This window comes from Vidua chalybeata, chromosome 13, assembly GCF_026979565.1.
Source record: "Vidua chalybeata isolate OUT-0048 chromosome 13, bVidCha1 merged haplotype, whole genome shotgun sequence".
NCBI classification, from domain to species: Eukaryota; Metazoa; Chordata; class Aves; order Passeriformes; family Viduidae; genus Vidua; species Vidua chalybeata.
The window spans coordinates 17,428,800-17,449,289 of NC_071542.1; the positions used below are offsets into that span (position 1 = coordinate 17,428,800).

Sequence of the window (20,490 nt, forward strand, 5' to 3'; positions counted from 1 at the left end):
TTTGCCACAGGCTTGAATGTTCCTTGTCAGGCAACTTCACTCCATCAGCCAATGTCTAAAAATGAATTTTCATGCAGTGTTGGGAGATGAAGTGGTTGTAGGGGGAAGTTACCTGTGAGATGGCACCTGGGTGAACCTTTTCTCTTTGTGTACTTTGCCACTATCTTGAAAGACTGATTCTGTCTGTTGCACAGTGAGTTTTGTCTGTGAAAGTTTGATGTAGTTTCAGGGGCTCTGAATGATTCAGTAGTGTACAAAACTTCTTGGCAAGTTAGTATGATTTGTATGTGAATTTTCCAATTGTATTTCAGACCTTAAGAAAGAAAGGCCTTAATGGTTGTGAGAGCCCTGATGCTGACGATTACTTTGAGCACAGTCCACTATCGGAGGACAGATTCAGCAAACTAAATGAAGATAGTGATTTTATTTTCAAGCGAGGCCCTGTAAGTACTTTTATTTTATCTCTACTTTTTATTTGTTGATCCTTTTTATTAACTTCATTATTTAGGCTCTGAACAAGAAGGAACACAGAGGGTGCGACAGCCCGGACCCTGACACTTCATATGTGCTCACGCCACATACAGAAGAAAAATATAAAAAAATTAATGAAGAGTTTGATAATATGATGCGGAATCATAAAATCGCAGTGAGTACTAAAGTATGGTTTGTGCTTCTCTTACATGCATGAGAATTTTCATGGTGTTTGCTTACCACTGAAAACCATTTCAAAGACAAGAGGATGTAATGGCTTGAGAAGGGAAAAGGGCTTCTGAGGAGAAGCCTGGTCTTGTTAAAATACCTGGTCTTGTTAAAATACATTTTATTGTAAAGAATAAGAATGATAATCTCTAGCTTTGGTTTTGCACTCCCAGTTTTTCATACCTTTGGAACACAAGACAACATTTCAAAATTTCAGGAGCCTACAGCATTACCTAATCCTACCTAAAATATATTTACCAAGATAGGTTTTTGTTGTAGGATGTAGGATCATTTATTTACATCTTGTAGGTCTTCATCTGTCTGGTGATCAAGATTTTACAGTATGTGACAAGCAGGCAAATAGAATTGGATTAATTTTATCATCTAACCAGTAGAATTTATTTTGCTCAAGTCTGGATGTAGAAAGTTATTTAGTTATTTAAAATCAAGGCTGCTGCAGAATGAGAGCCTCTAAAGATTGCTCCTCTGAAATTCCAGCAGATACTTCCTTGAACACTAAAGGATATTGGAAAATGTTCTCCCAAGTGCCAACCCAGTGTGCAGCCATAAGTCACTTGGCTCCAGAACTTCAGTTGGGGGTTAAAAGGAGTGGAAAATGTTGCATGTTTTTTGTGGAGGTGTTCACGATGACATTTAGTTTCCACCTACAAAAATCAGTTAGTGTTGAGTATTACTAAGTATTTTCTAAGAAAACTAATACAGGGCTCTGCCACAGCCTTTGAATATTTTAAGAATGCAAATTTTGTAGCAATTAAAGGAGATGAACTGTGTGGGTTAATCTGCACAGACCCTGGGGCACTTGAGTAGTGTCTCCAAATGACTGCTGATATTGGAAATCATTTCATCGTTCAGAGCCTAAGAGATCTCTGGGGACTGAACAGCAAACTGACAGTCATGACACCCAGCATCACTTCTGTTATGCTTGAATAAAGCCAATATATTTTGGGTTTTCTCTGTTTTGAAGATTTTGATATCTGAGTTTTCTGTGTTGAGACACCTTCAGGCCTCATCTCTCAGTATGTTACAGCTAAATGGGTTTTTGGTGAACAGCCGAAATGTCTGTGTGGACATCAGTGTAAATAAAAAGGGCAACATTATATTTTAGCTCTACAGCTCTGTATTTGTAACTCAGATTTGACCAGTTATGTTTCTGTTTCCAGTACTTCTGGGGCTGTATAAGAACACGGTTTCTCTTGTTCTTGAGCACTCATTGCTGTCAAAGGATAGGAATGAGGCAAAGCGTGAAGAATTCGCTCGTAACCAAATGAACACCATAGATGGGCAGACAGCCTTTATTGTAAGGTGTGGGGGGAGGCTGTCACTAATTGGTTCTGTATTGAGAAACTTACAGAAAAAAATGTTCCAGTTGTTACCTCCTAGCAGTGTGTTCAGCATACTTCAGGTATTTCCAGTTTAGTTTGAGCTGCTTGACAGTGTGCTGTGTAAAAACACCCTAGTTTTGCTAGATACTGAGTAGTTCCAGTAGTTTCCCCTGAAAACAAGCACCAGCAGGGCTTGTCATTGGTTACATACTGTGAATGATTTCCTAGCTTTGTGTTGTTCTGCTTCATTAATTTTTCCTTCCATCTGTGCCAAAAATTGATGATTATTCTTAGAATGCTTCAGTAGGGACATTGTTGTTGTCTCTCGCTAGTAAGAGATTTTGTTTCTTGTAGAGAATATGTTCTGCTCTTTTAATTAGTATAGTTATTGTTACATTTCTTGAATTATCTAACTTTTCACGCAGAAGTATCATTCGAAGTGATTTTTAAGCTACACATAATGAAATTGCATTTTTTAAAGTGTACTTACTAGGTCATGTGTGTTGGTCAATTGCCTTTGACTCCTTAATCACAACTATCACCTCTCTATTCTGTCAATAAATACTACTGGGGTTTTGCCCTTAAATTGTACCTGTCATGGTTTTGTTTCCAGCAATTACGAGAGTTGTGAAAAAAAAAGTCCCTTTTGTTTCAGAAACCCATCACTGTCAAAGGATAGGAATGAGACAAAGGCCAAAGAAGTTAGTCATGACCAAATGAGTACCATAGATGGGCAGGCAGCTCAGCTTTTGATTCAATAGCTGTTGAATAACAAACATATATATTGCAGAAAAACAGTTGTCTTTTAAATAATGCTGTAAAAACTAGAATTAAAAAAATTAGATTTGCAAAAAAGATGGAGTGGTTGTTCAAGCAGGGGTTTGGGGAACCTGAAATGTTTAAATTCAAATTATTGAACTTTGTGATTTTCTAAAGATATGTTTATTTTTTTAGTCTTTTGAAAAACAAAGTGTTAGAGATTGGTAGCAATATATTGGCAAAGTTATTACTTGATAATGTTACTACTAACTTGTTCTTTTTTGTGTGATAACTCTTTGCAACGTGCATGTTTATGCTTAGATGTTGAAGGTACAACAATTCATTGATTTGTAGACGTGTTTAGCTTTTCATTGCTTTGTAATAATCCAATTAACTGTTAAATTTTTTGTGTTTATAAACTTGTGAATTCATATGAATACATTCAGTTTTCTCTCTTTGAACTTTACATATTTGACAACTTTGAGTAATTCTTTGGAACTGTAATTATGTGATGTATAAGAATTTAACACCATACTTTACAACAAATGGATGTTTTAAAACTGTATGCTTAATAGAGTTTAAAAACTAACAGAATTAACTTTAATAAAAACCAGCAAACTGTTGTAACTGAGAATTTTACTAATGTGCTGTTTCTGCAAACACAGTCAATGCTAACGGTGTTGTCTTGCTGTTCCTCGTCTTCTCTCCCGCAGCCCGGCTTGCCTGCCCAGAACTTCTCCATGTCGGTGACGGTTCCGGTGTCCAACCCCAACACTTTAACCTACAGCAACCCCGGGAGCTCCCTGGTGTCCCCATCCCTGGCCGCCAGCTCCTCGCTCACGGACACCACCATGCTGTCCCCACCCCAGAGCAGCCTGCACCGCAACGTGTCCCCCGGGGCGCCGCAGAGACCGCCCAGCGCTGGCAACGCAGGTGAGCTCCGCTGCTGCTGCCCCTCCTTCCACACGGGCATCTCCTGGCAGAGCCACAGGAGCCCTCCCAGTCACGAGTTCTCACTGGTGTCGGTGCATTTGCACAGCTGAGGTTCTGACGTACAGAATTGCCATACTGTAATGGGGCAAGTCAGTTTAATGCTCTGGCTTATTTTGATTAGGTGGAATGCTGGGGACAGCTGATCTCTCAGTGCCAAATGGAGCTGGTACCAGTCCAGTGGGTAAGTGCAGTATCGTGTCTTTGTTATAAAAAATAGTCTCGTGGTTTCAGTTTCTCAGTTATTCAAAAGCAAGTTTTTATTTTGACTCTTTGGAAAAAGTGCCTGTGGAAGAACAAAGGTCGTAATTTTTTTAGCTGCACTGTTATTGTCAAGTTTTATAAATTACTATCAGGCATTTAACTTTTTACTGCTGTGCCCTTTCCACTTCAGTAATATTTGCCTTTTTTATTTTCGTGGTTTGGGTAGTAGCGTGCTGCTGCTTTTTGTGTTTCTCTACAGGTGTAATTACAGCATTCTAAAAACATCTTATGTTTGCCAAATCTGAACTATTGTACTAGAGGCAACTCAGCTCAGTTCTCAACTTCAGTATTTGCAGGACCTGGATGTTTGATGCTGGTTGTGGTGCCAATCAGAATGAAGCAAATACAGACTGTATTGTTTGTATTGCCATGTGTATCTTGCTAATCATTTTCTAGCAATTACATGAAGAAAGCAATAAATCTTGGAAACTGATAGCTAGGATCTGTCTTAGTTTTGGATGATGATCAGAATTTCTTTTGAAAACAAATTAGAGATCTCGCCAAAAATCAAATCCACAGTATTTTTTGGCCTTCAGTAAAAATATATGATAGCACTTTTTCATTTCAATAATATTTTGTCTCCCCTAAATAAAATTTAGCACTCTGATAGAGGGGCAGGCAGCCACTGAAATGTGTCGTGCCACAGACAGACAAAATAAATGACAGCTCACCCACTTTGGTCACATTCCTCCTGTGCCTCTGGAAGCCGTGCTGGCTGAAGGTCAGTTTTGCAAACACACCCAGCTCCCCTTGGGAGGTGTTCATAGCATGGAATTAGAGAAGCAACTGTTGACCTTTCAGTGTTTGCCCACTGGCTACTTAGTGTGGCAGCTGGGAAGAAGTTCTTTGAACATCAAGTCAGGCAATTGAATTGATGAATAAAAAATGCTGCAACTCTCCAAGGCTGAAAGCACAGGATTGACTTTCCACTCTTTATCCATGCCTTGGCTATGTGCAGCAAAGATATGAAATATTAAAGAGTGGTTTCCATCAGGTAAGCAAGATTTTAAATGGAGGAAGCTTCCTCAGTTGAAAAAAGATGACTATTTTTAGAAACTGTAGAGGTCAGATGTTGATTTCCATAGAATTTTTCGAGTCAGACTAAATAAGTTTATTATCAGGCTGTTTCAGGCCTCTTTTCCCAAATCAGGCTTTATTAAGACTAGCTTCAGATTTAAGACTCCTTCTTTCAATAAGCAAATAAAACAGTGCTTGCTCTAGGGTATCAAACTCTAGAAATGCCCAGTTACAGCAGCTTGGGGGACATATTTAATGCAGTAAAATGTTTTCCTCCTTGCATTTATTAATAGTTTATGTAAAAAGTCAAAATGCATCACTTATCTCTTACTTTGCAGAACATCACACCCAAGATGTTATACATATACCCACTCACTTCTAGAAAGGTTTGTCATGCAAGTGAGAGTTGTGACTGTACAAGAACAGGGGAACATCTTTAAGTACCTCTAGTGAAACTCAAATACCTGGTTAATTCCAGAATGCTAAATCAGAGGGGTACCCAGAGTTGTCAGAGCTCCACTTGCTGTAAGTTATGGCGTAAAAACTTTGTAACTATTGACAGGTGCACAGGAACCTTCTCAGTTACAACCACAATCAAGAAATCATACGTAACCAGATTGACTGAATCTGCTGTCAACTTGAGCTTGACAGCTGCTGTTGAAATGTATCTCATGTTAATTATGTCTGCAGACAATAATGGTTTTAGTTTCTTGCTGCATTTATTGTAGAATTCACTTTTAAAAAATTTATTTTCTGCTTTTAGCTTCCAGGTGGGTTTTTTTTTTTTTTTTAAACTTCTCAGGAATGGAGAATTCTCCTGTGGATGTAGTGAAAGGTCATGTGCCATATTTGCAGCTCACAATTTATAGGAGTGATGTCTGAGGTTAAAGTGGAGTACTGGCATATCCATATTCCCATATATTCTCTTATAAATAAATAAAGGAAAGCTCCATCTTCTTCAGTATTACGAAGTTCTTGGGAATCTGAGATTTTGTTCTCATTTTCTTGAAAGACGTTTACATGCCTTTATCTCTTAGTAACAAGCAAGTAAAGGTTATCTTGCTTATTTGGGACCCAGTTCAAACAAAGATGTTGCATAAAATGGCTCATATTGAGTTCACACAAGTCCTTTTCTCAAGTCCTGTGTGACTTGATTGGAATGGAAATCATTTGCTTTAGCAGTCAATCTGCCAACTTAACAGTTTTTCTGTGGAAAATAACTTTGAGTAAAAATATCTGCATGTTGTAGCAAAGATTGGTAGGTGGTTTTTTATATCCAGAGCAGAAAATTTTGTGATCACTTTATAATACTGAGAGCTTACTTCACATGCAGCTGTCATAACTCTGAAAAAGCATTTTCATTTTGTAATATTTTAAAAATTCTACCCACCACATGAAAAACATTTGCTGAAAATTTTTACTTGGCAGATATACCAGTTTTGAGAGGGAAAAAATGTCCAGCATTATAATGGAGTTTGCTCTAGAGCTAATTTATTTTTTCTATTAATTAGATCAAATGTTTCTGAGCTACAACATTGATGATTTTGTTGCTCCTGGTCAATGTTAAACCCTGTTCAGTTTGTGATGGGTATCAAACATGCTCCAGGAATCTCATATGACCAGAATGGGGAGAACACTTCAGGCAAAGTAGAGCCTCATGTGTCCAGATACAGGGGAGAGATGATTTGGCTTAGGCATGGATGGATGGATGGATGGATGGATGGATGGATGATGGATGGATGGATGGATGGATGGATGGATGGATGGATGGATGGATGGATGGATGACATTCCAGTTTGCCATGAGTTCTGCTTTGCTGTGTTCCAGTAGATTGGTATCATCCCATGAAGCATCCACAGGTTCCCAGTGAAATGAACTGGCAGTGACCTTGTGCCATCCTTGAGGACTCTGAGAATCAGAAAAGCTCAGAAGTGCCACCACAGTTATTCAGTCTCTAGTTTTTCTTCCACACCTTTCACATGTGGTGTTGAGCCAGAACCATGCCAAGGACCTGAGCTGGTTTTCATTGCCAAGGCTGCATGAAAGCCATAAACCTTGAGACCTAAGTTTTTCCCAGTCCCAGGGGATTCTTAAGGAATTTTTGGAAGTGGAAGCTGTTTATGATTTCACAATGACACAGTATTTTCTGTCTGTACATTTCTGTGTCACTGAAATAGCCCTTCTGATCAATAATGCAGATTATGGACACAGTTAATCTTCTGGAAAGCAAGAAAAAAATAAAAAAGAAATTTCTTTCCTCTTACTTTTTACCATCAGGAGAATGGATAAAAGACCTGGTCTGCTTGAGTACTGAATTCCTCCTCTTTGTTCCAGAGGAGCTGTATCTTCTCTAATGTCTTCAGGTTCTGAGAATGTGAAGTAACCTCAGGAATACTGATTTTCTTTGGAGCAGAACTGAAGGGTGTATCTGCTGGAAAAACTGTGTCTTGTGAGCTGTTGGATCTCTACTAAGAGTCAGTCTAGATCATGTGTGGTCTTTTATCCTGGCCCGAGGAGGGATTTTGCAGAGGTGCCACTGACAGCTTGCACACGCCTGTAAACTGCCTGGAGTTGGCAGAAAGGGATCAAGAGAGAACTGGGAATAGCCACACCTGTAAATGGTTCCCTTTGTCTTGAGGGCTTGGCTGATGGGGGAGGCTTTTTGTTTGTGAGGATAAAAGAATTTCTGAGCTTGGTTTTGCACAAGTCTGAATCTGCTGCAATCTGGAGTGCACCAGAGGCTTCAGTAACAGAAAGGTTCTGTGTGCACACCTTTCTAGTTGTGTTTGGTTTGTGAAATGAGAGACACTCCAGCAGGGGTATCCAACTGACTCCTGAAAAACACCTCTTGCAGTTTCAGGCAAATGTTCTGCATTGATGCTATCAGCCTCTTCCTTAAGAAAGCAGCTTTCTTCTGCCTCTACTCCACTCTGACATTTCCACAATGTCCCCATGCCAGCCTATTAACCTGCATGAAGTCATTTCAGCCCCTGGACTGCCCTTGGTTTCAGTTGAAATTTCATATCTTGCTATGTGTGTTTGTTATCTTACCAAAATTTCTGATTTACTGAGAGGTACATGACAGTTCTGGTTAGAATTTGCCATACAGAGAACAAATTATTAATCTCCCAGCCGCGTTAAAGTAAATCTCAACATTTACATAATGTCCCCTTGCCCAGCATACACTGCCACATCCCAGGTTGTTGTAAACATGTCGTTTCTCTCCTCCTTTCTTTGCCACTCTTTACATTTGCTTTGTATAGGCACACAGAAATCAGCAAGTTTAGGAAGCAAACTGGTGTAATTAACTGTAATCTGTTTAATTGAAGACCTAAAAGACATCCAGTTGCTGTTGGTGATGTGTCACTCAAATACAAGAGCAATATGCCTTTATTTAGGTTTGCTGTTGCATTCTGAATAATAACCACCCCTTTAAATTCTAAATACCCTTGAAAATTCTTTCTCCTTTTATGTAGCTGTAGGCAAAAGAAAATTTCCAACAACCTGGGAAATGAGCTCTTTTTAAAGTTCTGTAACATGACTAAGCATTCCCTTGACATTTAGTCATGTGTGTTTCTTTTTTGCTGCCTTTTTAATATCTTTTATGCCTTAGAAGCATAAATCTTACATGTTAGACATGTTTCAAGACCGTATATTACTATCAAAGGTTTATTTTAATTCTAATTGTAGTATTATCCAAGGTATTGATTTGTAAAGATCAGTAGAAATACATTTATTTCAGATTCCTTGAGATATTACAGTAAATTCTTTCCAAAGCTAATATAGAACTGGAGCTTTTTGAAAGGATGGTAGAATCAGCAGTGATTGCTGTACACAGCTGAAAATGGTAGGAAAGGCATATGCTGTTTTTAATTTGCACTTGAATCTGTCATACTAACCCTAAAGTAAACAAATTGAGCAACTAATGCACACAGAAGTGCTATTGTTGGTTTTACTTGCAATATGTCCCCCTGCCCAATGTTCTTCATGTCAGTGTTTTCCTTCAGTAAATCTTATCTTGCCTCCTGATGCCTCGTGAATCAATGGCTTGTTGCAAACACAGTTTTCAGTTTGCTTCTAACTGTGTGACGTCTGTTGGGTTTTATGATGTCACTGGAGGCATAAATATTTATTTACTACAGTCCTTTTTTTTGCTTAACCTTACATGGCTTATGTGCTTGCCCACAATTATTTCAAAACTGTATAATTGTGCTCAGTTTTTCTGCAAAATTAAACAAAAAAAGAGAAAAGGAAAAAAAAAAGAAAGAAGGATTAATGGCATCAATGCCTGTAATTTATTCCTTGAGTAGTAATAAGTACATGGAGTACTTTCCAGCCACGTGTGTTCATTGTTTCAGCTGATGTGATTTATATAGTGAAATATGAGTCTGGCTCATGTAATTGAATGCTGTGTCTTAGGCTGCAGGACAGTAAATGAGATTAAGCTGTATTATGTCTCTGAAGGCAGAATATCCAGTTGGTATCATGGGTGGGTTGTAACATTTCACTTCAGAAAAGAAGTTGCTTCAAAAGTAAACACTTTCTGACTAAACAAGAAGAAAGCTAATGTACGTTGGCAGGTTTTGTTATCATCAAATCTAATTAAATTATGATTCATATAATTGAGAGCTTATATTTGCATTGCTGTCTGTTTTCCAAAGGACTGTTTTGAACATGCTTTCACGTCTGTTTTAAGGAATTGGAGTTAAATAAAAGTCTTCCTTCGGAAGTAAAAGGGTTGTATTTTTACACATATGTAGGATTTTATATTCTGTTTCGATTTCCAGTTTGAAAACATTTTTAAACAGAAACTATTGTCTTTGGGGAAGATCTATAGCAGGTACAGAAACAATTTCTGTATTATATGAAATAGTAAGTAGAATTTATGGGGTTATTAAGGCCTTGGTTTGGCAAAGGGCTGTGTAGTTGCATCATCCTGTACTCATTATCTTTTTCTGGCTCCTGACCTTGCTCTAAGAAATACCACACATTTAGTTATCCTTTCACTCTTAACTGATAATTTGATTTTCTTATTAGATTATTAAAAGGAAAAAGGCTTGAAGTTTCATACTAAAAATGAATATTTTGCACTCTTATTGCAGCCCCAGCATATGATCCTTCAGATGATCGATACAGACACTCCAGGGTTTGCTCAGTGTTCAGTGCCAGCTCTTTATCACCAAGGGCTGCCATTGGATTCATACCCATAGTATTGCACACTTAGGAGATGTTTTATTACTGTTTCTCCCATTTTAATAAATTCTAAACACTGCTTTTGAGAAGTGCTCAGCCTTTTGTCAGAAGAAATGCTTTGACTCTGCCCTGCAGCCTCCTGATACTGCGCAGAGCAGGCAGTGGCAGAGAGTTTGTTGTTTTGGACAGCACCACTAAAAGCATGAAATGTTTCTGAAGGATTGGCAGGGCCTTGGAACAAGGGCTCAGGAAATGACTGGATTGGGTGTGGAAGAGAGACACTGTCCAGATTTAACACATGGGCTACTGAAATACTTGAACCAGAGGACAGGAAATGGTATCATAGGATGGCCCAAAGTGTACAGAACCCCACTGTTTGTACAGAGTGGGATTGTTGTGCAGCTTAAACTGCTCAGAACTCACAGCTCTGCCGTGGAAAGGTGACACTGACAGCCCCAGTGAGTAATAAAATGCTATTTTTCATTGCATTAAAGCCCAGACTTTACTTCCGTTGTAACAGTAAGTTCTTTAAATGCTCTTTTTCAGCATTTTTGCTGAAAATGGGAGGTGCCATAACAAAGTTTCAGATATAATTTGGTAAAAATTATGCCATTTTCTGGTATTTTTCCTTCCTAGAGTGTTTGCAAATCCATTTAATTTTTACCCTGTCCATTGTGTAGGATGTCTCTCAATCTCTGCAGGCTGGCTGTAACTCATGCTGCTCTCATTTATAATGGATAGGAATTGATGCATAACTGTGTTAACAAAATCATGATTCTACAAAATCCATCTCTGTTTCAGGAACCTTAAGGGTAGCACAGAACTAAATTTCTCCTTTTGGCTTGTTGCTTTTTCTATGTGACCCAGCTGTGGAGAGTTTTCTCCTACTAGTTAAGAGTATATTTAGCTCTAGTGTGTATTCTCAGCTCCAACCCAACTTTTCAACCACTCCACCTAAATTTTATCACTAACCTAGAAGCATCTGAATAAGTTCTGCAGTTTTCTGCTGAGGAATGTAGATCCTTTAATCACAAAATCAGTTTTTGCTGTGGTTTTTAATACAGAAGGAAGAATGCTGACATTAAAAACTTTACTTTCTGCTGTGTTCCTTCTTTTCCCCATAAGTTCTGAGTTAAAAGTCATATTCCCATACCTCCTATGCAAATGCTTCAGGAAAGTACTAAATTAGAATGACTCCTCCTTGCTCTGTTAACCTTGGAAAACTCAAGGGACATATCAGATCATCCATGTATGGTCAGGCTTTTGGCAGAGTGGGAAATCCACATAGTGAGTAAATCCAGAGGAGGCCTCCTCACAGCATCCTGGTGAATTCCCATCGAGGTTCTCAGTGTGCCCTGGCTGAATGTCTTGGTAGTACCAGGCACCTCCATGAAGTTTTTTGCCCTTGCTGAGATATGTTGCTGTTCTTCCTTCTTTCTGTGCTTTTAAAGGCATTAAAAATGTTGCTAAAGAAGCTAGAATGTGACACTGACAACTTTCTTATTTTAATTGCTTTTAGATTAATATGTATTTAATGCAATAAAATTGGATTGGGCATAGGGGCCTATTCAAATTAGAATAATAATGCAAAAATTCATGCCAGCGTGGCGCTATGGGTGATTAAGAGAGAATTTCCCACACAGTGAACTTTGTCTCACAGACTTTTCCCTGATTGTGCCTATAAAAGCTGCTTTCAGACCTGCAGTGTTAGTGCAAACAGAATGTTACTATGAATTGTGTTTATTTATACACACACAGGTTCTGTAGGGTGAACTATGGGGTTCCCTGTTGCAAAATTAACAGGTTTTTTTCAGTTTGCAGCTGAATAAGGTTTGTGTATTTTGGGAATTGTTGCTATAAATATGATTCTGTGATTGGAATGTGGCTTTAAATTTTTTTCTGAGAAATATATTTTGGTTAACATGATTGGTGCTTCTGTCAGGATGGGAAAATAGAATACTGGGCACTTCACTGATTTACTGCCTTGGTGCTGTTTTCTGGTCAGTTCTGAGTGTAAGCTGAGGCATATACCTTGAGCATATTCAACTCTTGGAGATTTCAGTGCTGAATCCTGGACCTCTAGGGTTTGGCTTGTCCAATTCCACTTAAAATGAGTTCCAGGAGTGAGCTAGAGAAAGACTTTGTTAAATAAACCTATGGGCATAAATGATGTGGATATCTGGAAGGAATTTGAAGGGAGAGGATTTGTTCCCCTCAATGTTGCTAAATATAATAATCAAACAGTAAATATTGATACTGAAATTAGTCCTACAGATCTTGGAGGTATATGAGGAATAAATTTTAGAAACAGAGACTTAACGAGCTGATCTTTTGTTCTCACAGGCAGCAATTCAGTGTAGTACATGCTCTCTCTGTGGGGGTGGGGACCAAGTGGGGTTGTGCAAAACCCTCACTTTTCTGCAGGCTCAGCCTGGAGGAGCTTCAAAGGGCAGACTAAACACGACGGATGTTATTAGAAATAGTTCTTTGGCAATTTGCTCTTCTCAGCGTTTAAGCTGCCACAGCGTGCCCTTGAAGTGATATTCCCTTTCCATATTGATCCTCTGGTCAGAGTGGTTTGTGTTTGTTCAATTGTTCAATACTCGGCCCCTTGTGGGAAGTTTATTATCGGAAGTTTTAGGAAATAAATATTTCATAACTGGTACATGAGCACCAAAATTTTGTATTGTCCTTCTCCTCAGTCTTACAGTCCATTCGTTTTTCCTCTTTCAGGAAATGGGTTTGTGAATTCCCGAGCTTCACCAAGTCTACTTGGTACCAGTGGTGGTGGGAATGGCCTAGGCAAAGTCATGCCTACAAAGTCCCCACCTCCACCAGGAGGAGGAAACCTTGGCATGAACAACCGCAAACCCGACCTTCGTGTCGTCATCCCACCCTCCAGCAAGGGCATGATGCCTCCACTGGTGAGTTACAACATTTAAAGTTCTGGGTCTGGCTTTGTGGAAATGGGCTGTTCTGCCCACATGCACAGGGAGAAACTGTCTCACCTGCTTACCACAGGGTACAGGAAACGAGGGGTGTTTGTATTCTGAAATGCCACTGATGAAAATCAGAAGTACAGATTGTGACGTGGGGAGAAGTTCAGCTTGTAAGGAATTTTTACAGCTGTAAAACAGCAGTCTGACCTGAATGTGGTAAGAGCACAATCATAGAGACAGGGCTGGGGTGTTTGATTTGACATCCCTCTGACTTGGTACTGAGAACTCCGGTGGTTTGGAGGATGTGGGTTTTAAAAAGGGTTATCCATTACTCCGTGGAAGAATGTTTGATCTTATTGGTGATGTGAGCTCTATTAATGTGCCCTAAAGCACATTTTGTACCTGTTTTTCCTGGGTCGTAATGGCTGTGGGATGTGAAGTGCAGCTTCTGTGGTGAGGAAGGGCTGAGAGCAGCACTGCTCTGATGTGGCACCGTGGAACGTGACCTTGGCTGTCCTCGGGGCTCTCGTGTCTTCAGCAGAGCCATCAAAGGCTGCTGAGGTGCTCTGCAGTGCTGCTCTGCACTTTGGCATCTGGGCACCAGTGCTTGTCCAGCCAGGCTGGGAATAGCACACAAGTTTCGTGTCAGCCATGAGGCAACCACGGCCTCGAGCCCAGAACAGGTCTTGCAGGAAGTGTTGTCCTGTTTTTCCTTTAATTTACTTGGCCAAATCCTTTGGTCTTAGTCTTTTGCTGCCATGTAGAAATTTTCAATATCCCTGTGGATGTTTTCTGTATATGGAAGAATGGGCCATAACCAGGAGGAGCAGGATATAAACAACTCAAGTACTCTCTGTATAATTCCTATTTGTCTTTAAGCTACAGCAAGTGCTTACATTTGTTACTGGTACTCATGATGAATAATGCCAAATTAATCCAAGTAACAAAAGCTATAATTAGCCTCAGAGTAATGATTCTTGAAAAAAAAAAAAAAAAAAAGGTTTTTCTAGGAATACTGAAGTGTAGGAGAGATAGGAAGCACACTGGCTGATCATTACAGTGACAATTACATTTTTAATTAGAAATAGAAACAATAATGTAGCTCTGATGTTAGTGGTGCACAGCACCTATTTAATGTGTGGTGAAGAACAACATCATGTTCAGCTTTGGGTTTGGCTGTGTTTTTGGGGGAATTAGGAGATTTCAGAGTAGATGCTGACATGGAATGATGGTTGTATTGTGGAAAGTACTTTGTTGCTGAGCTGGTTTATTGGCTCATTGCAGCCAGAGGCTGCCATGCCGCACATCCACGTGTGCAGCCATGTCCTTGGGGTCACCAAGCTCTTGCTGCACCAATTTCCCCAAAGCCATTGTTCTCTCAGTACAGCAGGTTTTATGAGACATGAATTTCATGAAGTGTTACATTTCTAGCAGTATTATCTACAGAATCAGGTGGCAAATCCACATTATTAATTAAAATGATTCAAAATCCTGAAGCACAAACGTGACTTTTTCTTTCATTTGAAAGCAATGCTATTTTTAGTAACTGTGTTATCCCTCTTGTTTGCTGAGTACAGTCGGAGGAGGATGAATTGGAGTTGGTGAGTTTGGGCTGCTGTTTGCTGAGAGACAGCAAGATGCTGGAAATGTCTTTCACTACAGCTATTTAACTGTAGTTTCATTACATACTTTAAATAATTCCAGTGTTCCCTTGGTAGCAGACAAAAATATATTTGTTTTATCAAACTAAAAACCCGACCAATTCAAGCTGAAAACACGTTCAAAGTCAGCACTTGCCATTTGTAAACTTCTAATTTTTTTTCCTGAAAATATTTCTGTTTTTCTTGGAGGGAACATTGGAAAAGAGCCTTACAAAGTAACTGTCCATGTGTATAGGATGTGTACTGCCTTCTGTATGAGATACAAATAATCACTTCCCATCCCCTAAATTATTGGAATATTTTTTAGGAAGTGGCTTCACTTGTGAAGTTCTTCAGATTGTAACACCAGCCCTGTGTTACTTCTCTCCTTTCAAGGAGATGACATCATTGCTGGTGAGGTCACCTTTTTGGAGGTTAGAATTATTTCATCCTGCGTGAGATTATCAAACCACAGGGGTGTTCCCTGTTTACCAAAAGGAACAGAGAATTCCAAATGAATAATTCTACCTTTTTTTCCAGTGGAAAGATACTCTGCTTTTAAAAGGAAACTCTTGGGATTTTTGTGTTTTCTATTTTTTTTTCCCCAAAGGTTTTAACATTTGGCTTTCTCTCTGGAAAATTAACGTAAGGCTAAAATAATTCATAATTTATTTTTAGAGCAAATTTCAAATTGTTTGGCTGCTGTGGCACAAACCAGGCAGAAGATGCTGTGTCAGAATCACAGAGAAATAAATTGACCTATTGCAAACCTTGACTTGTTGTTGAACATGGACCTGTTGCTAATATGAGGCTCAAATTGCATGAAAGCATGGAAAATTTAGTGATTTAGATAAATTTCTTGATGAATGCATGCTGCTGGTTGATTTTTGCCTTAAATATGAGAAATAAATTTAAAAAGTAAGGGAAAATGGTTTTTGAAATTCAAATTGAAGTTTTTAAGCATTATTGGGATGTCTTGCTCATCGAGCAGTGAAAGAGCTCTCCCACTTTCCTCTCACCTTCAGAAAGGAGCGTCTGCTTTTCAGTGCAGAAGGAAATCTCAGTGTAAAAACACTTAATCAGATACCATTGAGACTGGGATTGGGATTGGGACTGGGATTGGGACTGGGATTGGAGTGAAAGCCCTTGGCCTGGGGGATCCCTGCCCGCTGCGGGCCGGGCGGTCGGAGCCGCGGGGATCCGTGTGCGGCGTGGGCCATCTAGTGATGGAACTGGGACCAGCCCTGACACAAAGGAAAGCTGCAGGCTCTGCCTCAAACGTGGCAGAGAAACACAGGCTGCACCTGCAGGCTTCTGTCTGCTGCTGATTCCTGCGTTGGGAAGCAAATCCCAGCTGTGAACACTCGCTCTGTGTGGTTGGAGCTGAGCACTGAATGTGAAAAGCAGCTACCAACAGTAGCGGAGCATGAAATAAAGACACTGAATTCTTCCTGCTACGTTTGTACCAGTTAAAAAGATTAAAAAAAAGAGATCCAGAAATTTGTCATGAATCTCCAAGGACAACAAATATTGGGCTCAAGTAAATATTGCTTAGTGTCTTTGTGTAGCTGAGTGTTCCAAGAATTATATTCAGAAAGAATTTACCTCAGAAAACCACCTTTATTAGCCACTCAAAAAAAAAAAAAAAAAAGAATCCCATAAGGAAATCCTTTGGTCTGGATTGTTTCCCAGTATATTCCTCTTTACTTTTCCATTATGCAGTAATCCCAACTTTATAGGCAGCCATCCAAGAAAGCTTTGGAGAAAGGTCAATTCCTGACAGACACAAAAATCTGCTCTAATAACATCTCTTTATGCCAGATAAACTTGGTCTAGGGGAGATTTTCAGAAGTACGTAAGTGATTTAAAGGGATCAATTACAGAAAATCAGAGGGACTTTCTGTGGGAGCGCTGAAACCTGGGAGCTCTGCAGCAGAGTGGGCACATCTGCCAATGTGTGTGTTTGGCAACAGATGCCAAAGAGCCCCCAAATCCTTGGGAGGCTCAAAGGTGGGAATTCAAGAGCAGCCAGGCACAAGAGAGATAAGAAGCTCGCAGCTAGTGACAGCTGTGGCTAATTTTAATATGGGAGCTGTGATATATATTTCTTTCTTTAAATGGGAAAGATACAAGATTGATAACCCTCAATTCATCTTCATAAATTTAAGCTTAAAATTGAACACAGTCCCATTTCTGTACCTGTTCATTCTGATATTTTTAAGGGAATGATGCATTTTTAATGCTGCTCGTTCTCTCAAGATTAGAGTGGAAAAAAAAAAAAATTAAGTGCTGCAGATCCTGAAATACCTGTGTCTGAAATAAGTGAAAGGAGTAGTAACTTCAGTCTGGTAAAGTTACAAAATGGATCCTTACCAAAGAGATGAGAAACTGCTCCTTTTGTAGCAAATATTCTTTCAGAGATAGAGAGAAGTTTGCTTTAAGAAAACGTATTTCCAGCAGATTGAAACCCAGATCCTTGTAGAACTACAGGGTGTAGAAACTGCTGCTATTTCTAGAATTCTACAGATAAAAGTAAATATCTGTTCTTGAAAAATAAAACCCCTAGCATTTTCTGTTCTTGACAGTATTTGTCATGGCCAAATGGTGTTGAACCTCATATTTTTCAGGAAGATTTGCAGTTGCCACCATGGACAGCAGAACGTTCTGTGGCAGCAGTTTTGCTGTCTGGTGCTGTTCACCACAGTGTTTTATTAATTTTCTAACCAGCAAATTTGGTTAGAGCTTATTTTGAGTGATATGTTTGCTGCAGATGTTCATTCCAGTGTACAGGAAAGAAAGACTGTTACTAAAAAGCCAAATTGTGCCCACAGTTAAATTATCTGAGACAATCTAGTTTAGCTGTTTTCCCTGTCAGAAAAGCACCATTGCTCTTTGTGAACTCCAGTGTCATTTGCTTGGAAACATATCTGCATTATAACAAGTACTCTCTCAGTTTCTCAGGAACCATGGGAACAGCAAGATTATTTTATCACTGAAGTCTTATCAACACAAATTTAGAAGATCTCTGTGTTCCTTTCAGGACAGGTGTAGTCAGCACAGTGTCAAAACTGGCAGCTGAAATTTGGAAAATTGGATAAACAACTGTGAAGTGGGAGAATCTCTTCTGGTGTAGCTGCACCTCACCATCTGCACTAAAACCTCTTTAAAAATAAGACTCAAAGCTCTTAAATCACTTAAGAACTTCTGAGAATTGTTGTGTGTATCCCTAAGAAATTGCTTTTATTTTTGTGTGTCCTACAACGCTAACACTGTTGAAATCTGCATGCTTGGGAAGTGGCCCAGTGAGCCTTCAATTAATTTTTCATTTCAGTTTGCCAAGATCGTTTTGGTTGTCTTGAAATATTTTAGCTTTTTAAGAAAACCAATCCTGACAAAAAGGATGTGTTCCTAACTCAAAGATACAGCAGAGCAGCACGCTGGAATGCTCTGTTACACTGGCACTGCATTTCCTGTTGTTCTCCCTGGTCTCACAAGGTTTGTTGTTTCCATCCCTTGCAGAACACCCAAAGGATAAGCAGTTCTCAGTCCACGCAGCCCCTGGCCACCCCCGTGGTGTCGGTGACGACTCCGAGCCTGCCCCCGCAGGGACTCGTGTACTCGGCCATGCCCACTGCCTACAACACTGGTAAGCCCTGCTGGGGTCAGGGCTGGGACTGCGCCACGGCACTCAGAAGGCCAGGAAATTCACATTTCTGTGACACCTGACTTTGTTTTCCTCTTCAGTTCAAGTGAAGGCTCTTACTCACCAAAACGGAGCCTGTAGCAATCCTGCCGGGAACTGGAGTGCCTCACGTTTAGGCAATAGCTGATCCTTCAGTACTTCTGTTCTTCAGATACTTTTATTGTCTGCAAGACCTTCAAATTGCTTTTTATCCAAGCTGGGTGTGATGTAAGGCATTTGGTAATGTAAAAGTGATGAGTAGTTTGCTGGTTGGGAAAGTAGTTCATGAAAGTCAATAATAAGTGATGGAACATGAGGCAACGGGAGCCTCAAGTTGCACAAGGGGAAGTTTAGGTTGGATATTTGGGAAAATTTCTTCACTGAAAGGGTTGTCCGACTTCCACCAGGGCATTGGTGGAATTCCACCCCCCAAAAGATGGGATTTTATACATTTTCTCCACTCTTAGCTTTGAAAGTCTTCACTGCAGCTTTTAGTTTAGCCAGCCAAGCACCTCACAACCTCTTGTATCTTTTTGTGTTAATGAGCTCATTAGGTGGCAGTGCCCCAGCCCCTCTCTGTGCCCTGGGCGGTTCCGTGGTCAGGAAGGTGCAGGGAGAGGGATTGTCACCCCTGTCACCCAGCAGCCAGGGGCTGTGCTGGGACCCTGCACTCCACTCACCCCTCAGCCAGGGGCTGTGTTTGCCCTGCAGCAGCTCCAGCCCAGCTGCCCTGAGGGAGTGCAGAAGTTGGCTGCAGGAGCAGTGCCAGGGGCAGAGCAGGGCCTTGCTTTGGGTGATCAGTTAAGTGTGAGGAGCTGGACGTGCAGGCCTTGCTTTGACTCTTGCCCCAGAGGTGGTTCAGCTCTTGTGTTCAGTGGCTGCTCAAAGCAAACCCTTCTGGTCCCTGCTCAGAGGAGCCTCACTGAGTCTCACCTGACACATCCCTTGTGTCCAGTTGGATGCTGTTTCAGGGAGCAGTGCTGGGTGTATCCCTCACTCAGAATAACCTGTGAGCTGCTGGCTAAAACAGCAAAAGCTGAGAGGGGCTGGAATCTCAGGAAGCAGCAAAGGCAATGGGAACTGATGTCCTATGTAATGGACAAGTGCTGGGGTGTGATTTTCAACTCCAGCCCATTTCCTTTGATAATGCAAATAATTTGTGCAAAGCTTTTAGCCTTTAGTGGTTTTCACACACTTTAGAATAGTTTCTATTAGATTGAACCTTTCAGGGGATTTGCAGGAAGAAATTTGATGTTGAAACCAAATTGTCGCCTGGGGATTCTCAGGGTAGTCACCACTTACAGCACAATTTCAGTTTTGCAGTTCAAGGACTAAGATGAAATTTAAATACCTTAATTGTTTCTCTGGATTGATAAGGTTGATTTTTTCAGGACTAGGAGGGATAGCTTCAGCTCTTGGATCCTTAATTAAAATGCTGGATATCAGTTTTCCACAAATACCCTATTTTATATAATCTGTTTGGTATTCTGTAGATTGTTGGAGGAAGGGCCAGAACTGACTGAGTTACTGGTTCTAAAACAGTCCAGGCATTAAAAAAAATACTAAAACCCCCTGCAATCAATTAATTAGTAATTGACACCTGAGCAGAGCACACCAAGCCATAAATAAATTCCTGGCTTCAGGTCAGTTGTTTTGCAGAGGTACAAACTTGCCAGTGCTGCTTGTGGGGGTCACTGCAGTGATGGTTTCTGTGGTGCAGAAGGTGTTCTTGTGTGTACATCACATCAGGTCACTCCTGCAGCAGGAGTGTCCTCCTGCCACTGCCAGCAGATAAGTGATTATTTAGGGAATTAATAATGCAGCTAATTGTGTAGTGACATATGTGCTCTTTGGAAAAATACCTCCTCAAAGCCCTGTCACCAGACACGTTCTGTCTGAAGTGTCAGAAGTTAATTGTCCATGGTCATAAAAGCTGTAATTGCAGTGCAAAACGATTACATGGG

The 20,490-nt window shown here is 40.2% G+C and overlaps 1 protein-coding gene across 6 annotated transcripts in view; it reads left to right on the forward strand.

Moving 5' to 3' along the window:
* MEF2A (myocyte enhancer factor 2A) overlaps positions 1-20,490 on the forward strand; it is an 81,102-nt gene that overhangs the window by 54,763 nt on the left and 5,849 nt on the right. Inside the window, exons 4-10 of one of the 6 annotated variants that reach the window (XM_053954243.1) lie at positions 312-443; positions 509-658; positions 3,515-3,734; positions 3,916-3,975; positions 12,999-13,189; positions 14,782-14,805; positions 18,364-18,490. In XM_053954243.1, coding sequence (XP_053810218.1) covers positions 312-443; positions 509-658; positions 3,515-3,734; positions 3,916-3,975; positions 12,999-13,189; positions 14,782-14,805; positions 18,364-18,490 — 904 coding nt within the window. The remainder of the gene's footprint in view (positions 1-311; positions 444-508; positions 659-3,514; positions 3,735-3,915; positions 3,976-12,998; positions 13,190-14,781; positions 14,806-18,363; positions 18,491-20,490) is intronic. The other 5 variants (XM_053954239.1, XM_053954238.1, XM_053954242.1 and 2 more) reach the window with 5 other exon arrangements.